Raw genomic sequence first — 12,588 nt, forward strand, 5'->3', positions numbered from 1 at the left:
CCGTTACAGCCATTTCAATTCAGATCAGTGCCAATTCACATGCTCCACAGCCAGGTGGCAGTAGCGGCTACCATATTGCACAGCACGGGCCTCGAGCTTCTCTTTTCCCCAAGGCGCCTCCCTGAAATTCCAGCCTGTAAGGGCCTCCAGGCCTCCCTGTCCTCCTTTCCTGCCCTCCCTTCCGTATGGAAGTTAACGCAGCCTTTGTTTTGGCCCTCTGATTCTGGAGTTTAAGTGGTTCTCTGACCCCCATAACAGAAGGCCTGGAAGGTTATGGAGGGGATGAATCTGTCAATACTTTTCAAGTCATATTTTGTGTCCCTGCCTCGTTTACTATTTATTCTAACATATACAATAGCCACTCTGATGTCACGACAGCATATTTACCTCATTGGTGTTAACCAGTCTCCTGGGACATCTTTAGGGACGTCTTCAGAGAAAGTATAATCTTATAAAATGTTTTTAGTTTCTAGTAACACCATAAAGTTCAGATCCTGCCTAGATGAGGGATATGGGCATGGAAAACAATGCAGGAGCCTTGAGACTCAGGTGCTCAAGGAGATACGAAATATGACTGACGTGAAGACATGGCATGTGTAGTTGGCTCTCATTTATTATGAAGGAAAATCAATAAGTGAAAATTAAGAATCTTCCACAGTTACTGATTTTAGGTTTTTCTCTCATTTGATATTCATCCTACAACCTTCTTATATAAAGAACTTAAAAGTTCTTGTTTAAAATGTTTTCTCAGGGGCCGGCCCCGTGGCTGAGTGGTTGAATTCATGCGCTGTGCTTCAATGGCCCAGGGTTTGGCTGGTTCGGATCCTGGGCACAGACCTGGCACAGCTCATTGGGCCACGCTGAGGTGGCGTCCCACATAGAATAACTAGAAGGACCTGCAGCTAGAATACACAACTATGTACTGGGGGACTTTGTGGAGAAGAAGAAAAAAAATTTTTTTCTCAGTAAAATAGGGAGTAAATATAATACTACTACTATTATCCAGAATGGTAGAGAAATTAAATATTCTAGTTAAGTGAATATTTGTGAAATTAAATTAACATTCAAATATTACAACTTTAATTTTAATAATTTCAAGTGGAAATATTTAATAATCTATTACAAATCCCCTGTTTTAGCATCAGAGAGTCCTGAATATAATTTATCCTTTTCATAGGTTATTTGTTGAATTAAGTTACATTATTATGGGGGAGGGGGAGGATAGGATATTTATTAAGTGGCTACTCTGCCAAGAGCTGTGCTTTAGGCTATGATAGCTTATATTGTTTGATCCTTAGAGTCTTCCCAGCCCACTTCTGAGTATTTTAGGGGACGCTAGGTTTTGCCTGCCTGGTGGGCTTGTGCACCCAGAGACGAGCCTGCACATCCAGCAAGTTGCAGAGCTGATTTGAACCCTAGTGGCTGACACCAGAGGCCATGCTTTTAAGTCTCTGCTGTGATGTGAACTTCACCACAAACCATCCCCATCTTACAGATGTGGAAACTGAGGCTCAAAAGAGTTAACTATGGGGGCTGGCCCCGTGGCCGAGTGGTTAAGTTCGCGCGCTCCGCTGCAGGCGGCCCAGTGTTTCGTCGGTTCGAATCCTGGGCGCGGACATGGCACTGCTCGTCAGACCACGCTGAGGCAGCGTCCCACATGCCACAACTAGAGGAACCCACAACGAAGAATACACAACTATGTACCGGGGGGCTTTGGGGAGAAAAAGGAAAAAATGAAATCTTTAAAAAAAAAAAAAGAAAGAGTTAACTATGGGGCCAGCCCCGTGGCTGGTTAAAGTTCTCTGTGTTCTACTTCAGCGGCGCAGGTTCATGGCTTCAGATCCTGGGTGAGGGCTTATTCCACTCATCAGCCATGCTGCGGAGGCATCCCACATACAAAGTAGAGGAGGATTGGCACAGATGTTAGCTCAGGACAAATCTTCCTCACACACACACAAAAGTTAACTAACACTCAAGATCAGCTAGTAAGTAGCTGGCATTTCTTTTTCTTACTCCCCCCTCCTTTCTTCTCCTTTTCTAGAACTTTTTGATTTTACCCAAGCAGGGCTTGCCTTTGCCACTCAGTGCAAACACTTCTTTCTTCTCTCTTTGGTTCACTTGTCTGCCTTTGCCTTTCCCCGGAAAGTGGCTTTTATCCTCACGAGGCAGCATGTAGTGAGTGGCTTTGTTTGCTGTGCTGCGTCTGCTCTGCAGTACTTTGAGGAACATAGCCCTTGCCTTTTCAGAGTTTACATCCTGAAACTATTGACTCCTCTTTCCCAGGGAGATCGGAACAATCATCAGGTCATTAGGATGCTGCCCTAGCGAAGGAGAGCTGCATGACCTGATTGCAGAGGTGAGTGGGCTGAGAGCTTCCGTCAGCAGACTGTGCGACTCCAGCTCCTTGGAATTAAGGAAAAATCCTTACCTGACACTAAAAATGCCCTAAACTATGTGCTCAGTGGAAACATCAGGACAACTATGCGAATTAGCCAACCAACAGGACTTGAAAGAGCTGATACCAGATCTTGAAGAAATGGCTATGACCAAGTAATGCGAAGGGTCGAGTGAGGACCCTGCTTTAGATATTACGCTTTTTAAAACTAGGTGAAGAAAGGCCAGTAGGCACAGGGTGCTGACTCACTGCGGAAACAATATGGACAGGAGAAAGGAATATCGTAGGTAATGTCAGTTCAAAGGGGAGGGAAGCAGAGGTAGAGATGGTAAGGAATTTATATTTATTTGGAGATATAAAACTAAATTTTAGAGCAAGTAGTAAACATAATAAAATAATAAGAACTAACTTAACATTGATCAAACAGTCTAAGAATTTAAAAACATCATTATTTGTAATAGTGTCGATGAGTCCCTGGAGAGAATTAATCCTATAAAGCAGGGCTGAGCTGCCCAAGACTGGAGAGCTTCATGCCCTATTTGGTTTTCCAGAAAATTATGTGATATCATTTCAAGTGCAGCTTTCAGTTCAACCAAGCAGAGGCCTGAAGGGGGAAAAGCCGCCTGGGCAACCACGAACGAGGAGGATCTTCTCAGAATTGCTTCCGTGGGGCTGTGGGTCTCGGTGGAGGCCAGGGATCAACAAGGAGGATGAGGGAGGACGACCGGGAGGCGGGATCGGGTCTGTTCCTTGTTCCTGGCCCCCAGCACAGTTCATGCTTGTTGAGCGTTACACGGAAGAGAAGAAGCCATGATGCACGGGTTTGGGAGTTAGCCACAGTAGATACTCAGGCCCCAACATTTTCTTTTGTCTTCACCCTTTTCTTAGGTACATTGATCAACCTTTGAAAACTACAGATACTTAGAATCGTTACAGACCAACAGGGATCACTGAGCTGTCTAAGCTTTGTAAATGTTTTTCTGTACTTGCACAGCACAATTTATTCAAAATAAATTCTAGCAAGATGCTTAAAAAGCTTTGGGTGTGACTACCCTTTTTGAAGTTTCCCAAATAATTAAGGGGAAAAAGCACACAGATATTTGTGTGTATCCAATACATTTAGAGACTCCAAGCTCCGTAATAGTCCACATCTGGGGCGAATATCATGTTGCTAAAGGCTCTGTAATAGTTTCAGAAATGAAACCATTTCTTTCATTTGCTTTAAAATCACATGATGCGACTATGCTTTAAAATTCTTCTATAAAAAGTGGAAGCCTGTGTGCAGTTCTCTAGTTGTCATTGACTTGAATTTTAGTGTAGATACATACTAACTTTCAGCCCTTTGCTTCCTGAAGATCAGTTTGAAATCTGATGTTTCTCCTGAAATAGATTATTTAAAAAATCACTCGGCATTCATCTCTCCAGTTAATGTTCTATAATTAGCAACTTTCCCCCAACAATCTCTGCCTGTTTGGAATATCACAAAACCCAGCAACTGTGGGAAAGGGTAATGAAAATTGTACTGACATACAGGTCACCAGATGATCCTTCCTTTAATATCTACATGCTTTGAAGTTCAAACCTAAGTGGAATTATGGAGAATTTGAAGTAGTTACAAAGGAGAACTCAAAGATGTTTGGAAAATAGGCCCTGTATTGGTAAGACTATTACATTACACAGTGATTTTTTTAAAAAGGGGGTCGGCTCATCAGGAAAGTATAAAAATCCTGAATGTTTATGTACCTAATAACACAACTTCAATAAACTTGAAGCAAAAATGGAGAGATTAGAAGGAGAAACAGACAGTTCCACAATAAGAGATGGAGATTATAATAACCCTCTCTAAGTAATTGATAGAACGATTACATAAAGTATCAGCAAAACTGCAAAAGACCCAGCACCACCATCACCCACTCTGCCCTAATTAATATTTATTGAACATCATACCCAGAACTGCAGAATACTCGTTCTCTCCCAGTCCATAAGGAATGTTCAGTAAGGTAGAGTGCTAGGCCACCAACCAAATCTCAATACATTTTCAAAAACTGAAATCATACAGGATATATTCTCCAATTTTAAAAAACGGAATTAAATTAGAGATCAGTTGAGAATAAGATAACTAGGAAATCCTCAAATATTTGGAATTAAGCAACATACTTCCAAACGATTCATGAATCAAAGAAGAAATCACAAGGGGAATTAGAAAATATTTTTCCCTGAATGTTCATGAACGTACAACATGGCAAACGCCTTGGGATGCAGTAACGCAGCTCTCAGGGGACAGTTGATTATAAAGAAATGTTCATGATAATAGCCCTAATCATAATAGCCAAAAAACTGAAAACAACCCAAATGTCCATCAACTGGGGAATAGATGAGTAAATAAATACTATGGACTACCTCTCTACTCAGCAACAAAAAGGAACAAACTAGTGATACCCACACAACATGGATGAATCTCAGCAAGAATATGTTAAGTGAAGTCAAACACGAAAGACTCTACTGTAGGACTTCACGTATGAAAGCAGATTAGTGGCTGCCTGGGGCCAGGCATTAGAGGCTGGGATCAAATGCAGAGGAGCAGGAGTCAACTTTTTATATTGGAGGAAATCTTCTATATCTTGGTTGTGGTGGTGGTTACCTGACTATAAAATTAATTCAAACCAACACTTTGAAATGAGTAAACTTTATTGCATGTGAATTATGCCTCAGTAACACTGTGAGAAAACATAGACAAGGATTGTCATGAACAACTTTATGCTTCTTCAGTCAGTGGGTTCCAGATGGAAAATTGACTCAGGTTTAGGAACTAAGAAGGGATCACAACTCTTTTGGGGTGGCCATCCTCAGCCTTCTGCTCCTCCATTCTTGCCCTGTTTTGGTTGTAGATGTTGAACAGAATCCTCATTAGTTACCTGGCTGTTTTGCCCGTAAGCATACCACGCTCTATTAACCATCTCCAGAGTTTCCTTTGGCTCCCTCTTCAACCTTACTGGTCATTATATGTGAGGTCTTAGCTTGTCTGGTTGACAACTCTGCCTGGCTTCTGTTACTTGGGGGCATGGGGTGGGAGGCTGGCAAATCATGTTAAAAAGCCAGGTCTGTGACTGCCTGTTCTAGTCCGCCGTGGCCCGCAGAGGAGACCCATTTCAGAACTCTCAGTGATGCCAGCCTTTCTCACCAGCACATTCCTGATGTCCTTGGTGAGTGGAGCATCCTCTGAGCCCTCCCATGGAACATCATCCTCTGTGGGTTTTCTGACTCATAATATATCCATTCCAGCCAGCCCCCTTTTATCAGCTTGGCTTTTCTCCTTCACTAAGTGCTGACAATTGCTTATCACAGGGGTCTAAGAACCACCCTAGCAGCGAGTTTGCCCCATCTTCTGTCATCCTTGTCAGGGTGTCAGGTCCTGTGTCCTGAGAAACTGCCCAAAGTCAATGAATTCTTGCTCACTCAGTCTTACATTATAGCTCTGGGTCAAGCGCTCTCAACCAGTCTCAGGGGCACTCCCCCTGCTCCTTCTAGTTCCTGCTAGCTAATTCCTCCTGCTATTTCAGTGTGCAGTCTCTTTCCTCCTTTATCCGCCCCAGCACTTCCCCAGCCAGGTTTTCTAGGATTTAATCCAAGTGTTCAGTCTCCCTGCTAGGAGAGGAGATGGGGGCAGTTCCTGAGGGGGCCCTGTTCCCTTGTCAGGGAGAGTCTTCTGCAGCACAGAAGTGTCACCTCCTACGAGGTAAGGGTGGGTGAAAGCCCAGAGTGTCCAGGGCGTCTCCCAGACAACACCCTCAGGGGCCTCCACCCAAGGGTCTCCATCCTATGTTTCGGTGTGCCAGTCTTTGCAACCAGCACCCTGACTTGGCTGTGCAATTCTAACTTTCATATCTTCTGTGTGAAGGGTGTCAAACTACGGCCCACAGGCCAAATCCTTCCCACAGCCTGTTTTATACAGCCTGTGAGCTAAGAATGGCTTTTACATTTTTAAAGGCTTATAAAAATAAAGAAGACTATATGATGAAGACCTTATATGCCTTGCAAAGCCTGAACTGTTTACCATCTCCCCTTTCTGGAGGTTTACCATCCCTGTTTTCGATGATGCCTACTGGAGTCTGCTCTTTCCTCGCAGTTGATAAGGGCTTATTCATGAGCTACAAAGAGGCCCTCTGGCTTTCACAGCTAGTCTTTACCTGCTTGACAGTGGCCCTCATTTCTCATGATTCTTCTGCAGGACATCAGCGTAACTTACAGCCAACTCTGCTGCTTTGTGGGCCTTGTTCCCCCATGTCTTTCAGATGCTTGAATCATGGTACCTGCAAGGGCATTCCTCTTTTATTTTATTTTTTTATTGAAGTAACATTGGCTTATAACATTATACAAATTTCAGGTGTGCATCATTATATTTCAATTTCTATGTAGATTACCTCATGTTCACTACCCGGAAACTAATTGCCATCCATCACCACACACATGTGCCTTTTCCTCCTTTCACTCTCCCCGCCCCCTCCCACCCCCCCCCCCCCCCCGCCACTTCCCCTCTGGTAACCACCACTCTAATCTCTATGTTTATGTATTTATTTGTTGTTGTTTTGATCTTCGACTTAGGCATTCCTGTTCACTGAGATTCTCCCAGGTCACATCTGGTTGAATCTTCAGCAATGGACTACCAGAGACTGTGTGTCCCAAATACCACTCGGGACAGCATCCTTTATGCCTACTTTGTAGTGAATGAACCTGTCTCAGAAAACCATCTTACCACCTGTTTTCTCAGGCCACTCCTGGCACTGCCTGTGATGCTCTGGGTACTCTGAGAAGCAAGCACTAAGCATTAGATGTTCGAGAGATTTATTGTGAGAGGAAAATCAGAGCCCGGGGAGGCTGGGAGAGCATCAGGATGCAGTGCAGGTCTGAGCCTGTGAAGGAGCAGGGTGGGGAGGGAAGGTTGGGGAGGAACAGCCTTGGACTGCAGCAGTTCCTGAAAACGAGGTGATGGGGAGTTGTCAGTTCACGTTTGCCCGGCAGAAGAGCCCCCTTCTTGCAGGAAGGGGACCTATTTTAGTATCCCCGCCACACTCAGTTATTGGCTGGGATCAGCCCATGAGAAGTGTGGCCTTAGCCCAAACATGATGGCTAGGGACATCATTTAATTATGGTTCTGCAGTTGGAGATCTAAGAGGTGCAATTTCACGGCTGCCATTGTGTTATCTGGAAGAGCTATAATATGCTATGCACCAGGTGTTGAATGTCCAAAAGAATATGATCAAAGAGAGTTGGCAGCTCTGTGTTTTCTACCTCTAAGCTCACCATGGCCTAACGCTGGCTTTCAGGATTAGATCAAAGCAGAAAACAACTTAGGGATGAAATGAAGGTCCTCATTGGGTCCGAGCAGCAGGTCGTGGAAGAGTGAGCAGAAACTTTACCAGCAAGATACGTCAGTGATAGATCAGAGCTGGGCCAGGCTTCTCCTGGAATTCTGTCCTTGGGTGAAAAAGTGACACAGGGGAGGTTGTGCTAATGTAGTCCTCAACACATCTATCTCTTTGGTCAGACAACTTTGATGTGGAACAGTGGCCTCTCTGTCTGTGCACAGCAGTCTTTCTGGGATCTCTATGATACTCCTGGGAATCTCAGTCTTTCCTCTTCTCAGTTAGCTTTTTTTTGTATCCCAAGTTTTCCTCTTTCTAGTTCCTCTAGCATTTTGGCACGTTCTTCAGTAGCTTCTTGAAAGAGTGCCTTGAAGGTAAAATTTTTGAGACTTTGTATGTTTGAAAATGGCTGTGCTAGTGTTTGTTTAGCTAGGTATAGAATTCTCCACTCAGGGTCTTCATTAAGAATTTTGAAGGCATTTCTCCTTGTCTTCATGCTTCTGGCAATGCTATTGAGAGAATGCAATCCCATGCTGATTTCCAGTCATTTGTATGTAAATTTTTATCCCCCTTTCTGGAAGCCTGAGCAATATTATTTTGTCCCCAGTGTTTGAATTCTCACAATGATTTACCTTGGTGTGGATACATTTTCATCAAATGTGTTAGGTAACTGGTGGGCCTTTCAAACTGGCAGCTTAGATCCTTTGGTTCCAGGAAATTTTCTTGCAGTTATTTTGTTGATGATCTCTAACTATCCACCTTTTTCCTTTGTTCTCTCTTCTGGAACTCCTCTTACTCATTTGTGTGCCTCTGGACTAGTCTAGTTCGCTTATTTTTCACTATTCTATTTTCCATCTCCATCTTTTTGTTCTGCTCTCTGGCAGATTTCTTGAACTTTCTCTTCTAATGTATTTATCGTCATCTTCATTTCTGTTGTGTTTTTAATTTCCAGTAGCTTGTTTTTGTTCTCTGAATGTTTCTTTCTAAGTAGCATCCTGTTCTTGTTTCATACCTCTGAAGATATTAGTGGTAGTTTATTTGAAGTTTTCTTCTCTTTACATAATCTCTTTTCTCCAAGTTGATCATTTGTGTTTATTTTGGTCTCTTTCTTTTTGTTAGTAGCTTTCCTTGGATGTTGAAGAAACTTTGACTGTCAGCTCACAATAAACACATATGTGGAGCTTGTCAGCTTTAAACTTCAGCTTTGATAATCTGGGAATCACCAACATCAGAATTGATGGGAATTTTCCTCTTGCACAGGTTCGATTCCTGAGGAAAGAGTCTTTCCATCTGCCTGGGAGACAAAGCATCTGGCTGTCAGTTTAGACACCTTCTGTTTTATGCTTTCTAGAATATGAATCTCTAGACTCCTGCTGGGATGGACAGGGGCAGTCACCCAGTAGGAAAAACTGAGAGGGGATTTAGGGCTCTAGTTTTCAAACAGATTTTACACTAGTGCTCCTTATTTTACTCCCTACTCCTTTCATCCCAAGTTCTAGAAGGAGCTGATGCTTTTTGAGAATTCTTTACCCACTGCTGGCTTGGGTTCAGTTTTCTGGGTCTGCTAGATCATTGTCATTCTCCCATCTGCCATCAAGCCTCCAAAATTTTATTGCTGTTGTATTCTTTCCTATTCTGCCTAAGTAGATTTATGATTATTTAAAGAAATATTCCTTTACCACACTTTTAGTGAGGTTTGAGAGACAGTGAAGTTAGATGCATATATGCAATTTGCCGTCTTAACCCAGCATTCCACTTGATATTGGATTAATTAGTTGCTCAACAGAAAATAGCAGCAATAATCCAGAGAAAAGTGATATAAATCTAAAGGAGGTATTGTTAATCTTTTTAAAGAGAGCATTACTACACGTTAGAACTAGAATACCGGACAACTATAGCATGTATGAGGTAATATAAACTTTGGATTGTATTAAGAAAGCATGTTTAAATATTAAGGATATACAAACAAAAAGAATAGAAATTGAATGTATAACTTCCAAATTGATACAGAGGATAAAAGAATTAAAGAGCATTCAGTCAGTCCAAACAAGGCAGAAAAAAAACTATAAAAAAGAAGCACAGAAAAATCAGGGTATATAGAAAACACAAGATAAGGATACTAATAATCATAATAAATGCAACTGGACTAAACTCACAAGTTAAAAAACAGAGATTGTAAAATTGGACTTTAAAAAGATGCAAAAAATGATACACCAGCAAATTCTGCCTTCAAATTATAAATCGACCCCTTCTCACCACCTCAACATGCATCACCTTCACCCAAGCCATTGTCATTTCTCTCTGAACTTCCACAGTGGCCTCTGAACTCTCCTTGTTGCCCTCTTGGCCCCTACAGACTACTCATGCTGCAGGAGAGGGATCCTTTAACAATGTTAAGTCAGGGCATGCCACTCCTCTGCCCAAAACCCTCCTTCTCAGGGTCACCACTCACTTATAAAGGAACCCAGAGCACAGTGCTGTAACTTACTGCAGCTTACAAGGGCCCAGGTCATCGGGCCTGTCACTTCCCACCATCATCCTTGCCGCGTCCTGGCTTCCTTGCTGTTTTACACCATGTCAAACAGGCCTATATTTAAAGTCCTTCTTCCTGCTCTTGCCCCTACTCTGTGATGCTCTTCCTCCAAGTTCCCACAGCACTTAGAGACTTTATGTGTTATATCTGGGCCAGAGTGAGTCCTAATGTAGCAAGGAAAGCTGTCAGAGATTATCTGAGCTGCCCCATGTTTCACCTGTGCCTTGTGAGTCTGCATCCTTGAAGGCTGTACTGGGTAAGATCTCTGCTTCGACGGTCCAGCCCTCTGTATTTCTTCAGGAGTGTTCAACACAATCTGAAGTTACCTAGTATTTATGTGTTTCTCCCTTGCCTCTGTCATATAAGCTCCTTGAAGGCAGAAAGTTCATCTGTCTTGTCCGTCGTTGCATACTTGGTGCCTAGGACAAAGCCTGACACATACTGGTTCAAGAACCTGCTCTACTGTTTCCTGTAGGCCAGAGCAATGTTCTGGTTGTAATTATGTTTCTTACACTTTCTCTTCTGCCCCTAATACTTAACATGGTTTAACAGAGTCCTTAGACTCTACTTGCAAGACCTGGTACCAGAATTGCCACAAATGTGGAAACACAGGCTTGCCAAGCACTACAGAGCTGCTTGAGGGAGGAGTTTCTAGTAGGTCTGATTCTTGTCTCAAAAACTCCACGTTTAGGGGCCCGTCCTGTGGCTGAGTGGTTAAGTCCACGCACTCTGCTTTGGCAGCCAGAGGTTCGCCAGTTTGGATCCTGGGCACGGACGTGGCACCACTTGTCAGGCCATGCTGAGGTGGCGTCCCACATAGCACAACAAGAAGGACCTACAACTAGAATATACAGCTATGGACTGGGGGGCTTTGGGGAGAAGAAGAAGAGAAAAGAACCCTCCAAGTTTACAGTCAGTAAAAGTAATTAAAAACTATTGTAAGCTGGTAATCATGCACTGTGTGAAATATGCTCGACGCAAAAAAGACAAATACTTCAGGATTCCACTCACGTGAGGGATATAAAGTAGTCAAACTCTTAGAAACAGAAAGTTCTGTTGTTGAAGATGCATTGAGAGTTTGAATAAAATTGCTTTATAAAATATAAAAATATATAAAATGTAAAAGTAAAGGGTGATATTTTAAAATCAATGTGTTGTTATATATGTGATTTTAAATATATCTTTGGACCTAATAAAATTTATATATTCAACTTGACCAAGTTGTTTCAGGGAATTTTCTCCTTAGGGAGAAAGAGGATCACTTTTATTCCATCACTATATTCAGATGGTTATTGTGTTAACCACTGCCCTTTGCTTAAATCAACTCTCAACCCAGGAGAGAGCTTTTCCTCCAGTCTGAGTGCAACACCGTTTCCAGCAGTTGCTTTGGTGGAAATGGGTGGAAGAGCACCTTAGTGGGGACAGTCGCTCCAAGACTTGCTGCCTCTGTCTGTAGGAGAGGACTCTGCTGGGGCGGGCATTTGTGCCCAGGTGGAGAGAAACCAAAACTGAGGGCGAGAAACGGTTTGTGTAGCTGGAGCCCCGTGAGGTCCCTCCACCCAGAGGATAAAATGGGGAAATTAATGGCTTGACAGCCACTGATCCCTGTTGCCTCCAACTATAGAAACTCACAGTGGGAAGGGACCTTATCAATCACCTGGTTTAGCCACCTGTGATTCTTAACATCTCTGACGGTCCACCCAGGAGCTGATTCATTCTTTTTATAGTACTTCCACTAATAAGAAAGAGACATGACCCAATTTTTGCACAATAGCCTCTGGAGTATTTGGAATAACTAATTTTTCTAAAGTAGGCAGCTTTCAGATTTTTCATTTGTAAAGATAATATTTTTGGCAAATGCCAATGAATTTTTGCTATTTTGTTCTATCTAAGGTAGAATTCTAAATTGTATTTGTGTTTTGGTTTTGAAACATAATTTATGTGAAAGCTTGTGTGTGTGGTATTTAGAGTCCAACTTGAAATATCTCATGCTTTTTATATTTTTTACTACAAGTAATTAAAAAAATTCATACGTGGGGCCGGCCCAGTGGTGCAGCAGTTAAGTGCACATGTTTCGCTTTGGCGGCCCAAGGTTCGCCAGTTCGGATCTCAGGTGCAGACATGGCACCGCTTGGCACGCCAGGATGTGGTAGGCGTCCCACACATAAAGTAGAGGAAGATGGGCACGGATGTTAGCTCAGGGCCAGTCTTCCTCAGCAAAAAGAGGATTGGCAGTAGTTAGCTCAGGGCTAATCTTCCGCAAAAAAAAAAAAAACACACATGTATATCTTCTTTGC

The 12,588-nt window shown here is 42.8% G+C and overlaps 1 protein-coding gene across 4 annotated transcripts in view; it reads left to right on the top strand.

The window, feature by feature from the left end:
• The window catches only part of EFCAB2 (EF-hand calcium binding domain 2), a 120,870-nt gene that overhangs the window by 84,906 nt on the left and 23,376 nt on the right, over positions 1 to 12,588 (top strand). For 3 of the 4 annotated variants that reach the window (XM_070568949.1, XM_070568947.1, XM_070568948.1), the window contains exon 3: positions 2,284 to 2,356. The exons of the other annotated variant lie outside the window; for it this stretch is intronic. In XM_070568949.1, the coding sequence (XP_070425050.1) occupies positions 2,284 to 2,356 (73 nt within the window). The remainder of the gene's footprint in view (positions 1 to 2,283; positions 2,357 to 12,588) is intronic. 4 annotated transcript variants of the gene reach the window in all.

The sequence above is a fragment of the Equus przewalskii genome, chromosome 13, assembly GCF_037783145.1.
Source record: "Equus przewalskii isolate Varuska chromosome 13, EquPr2, whole genome shotgun sequence".
NCBI classification, from domain to species: Eukaryota; Metazoa; Chordata; class Mammalia; order Perissodactyla; family Equidae; genus Equus; species Equus przewalskii.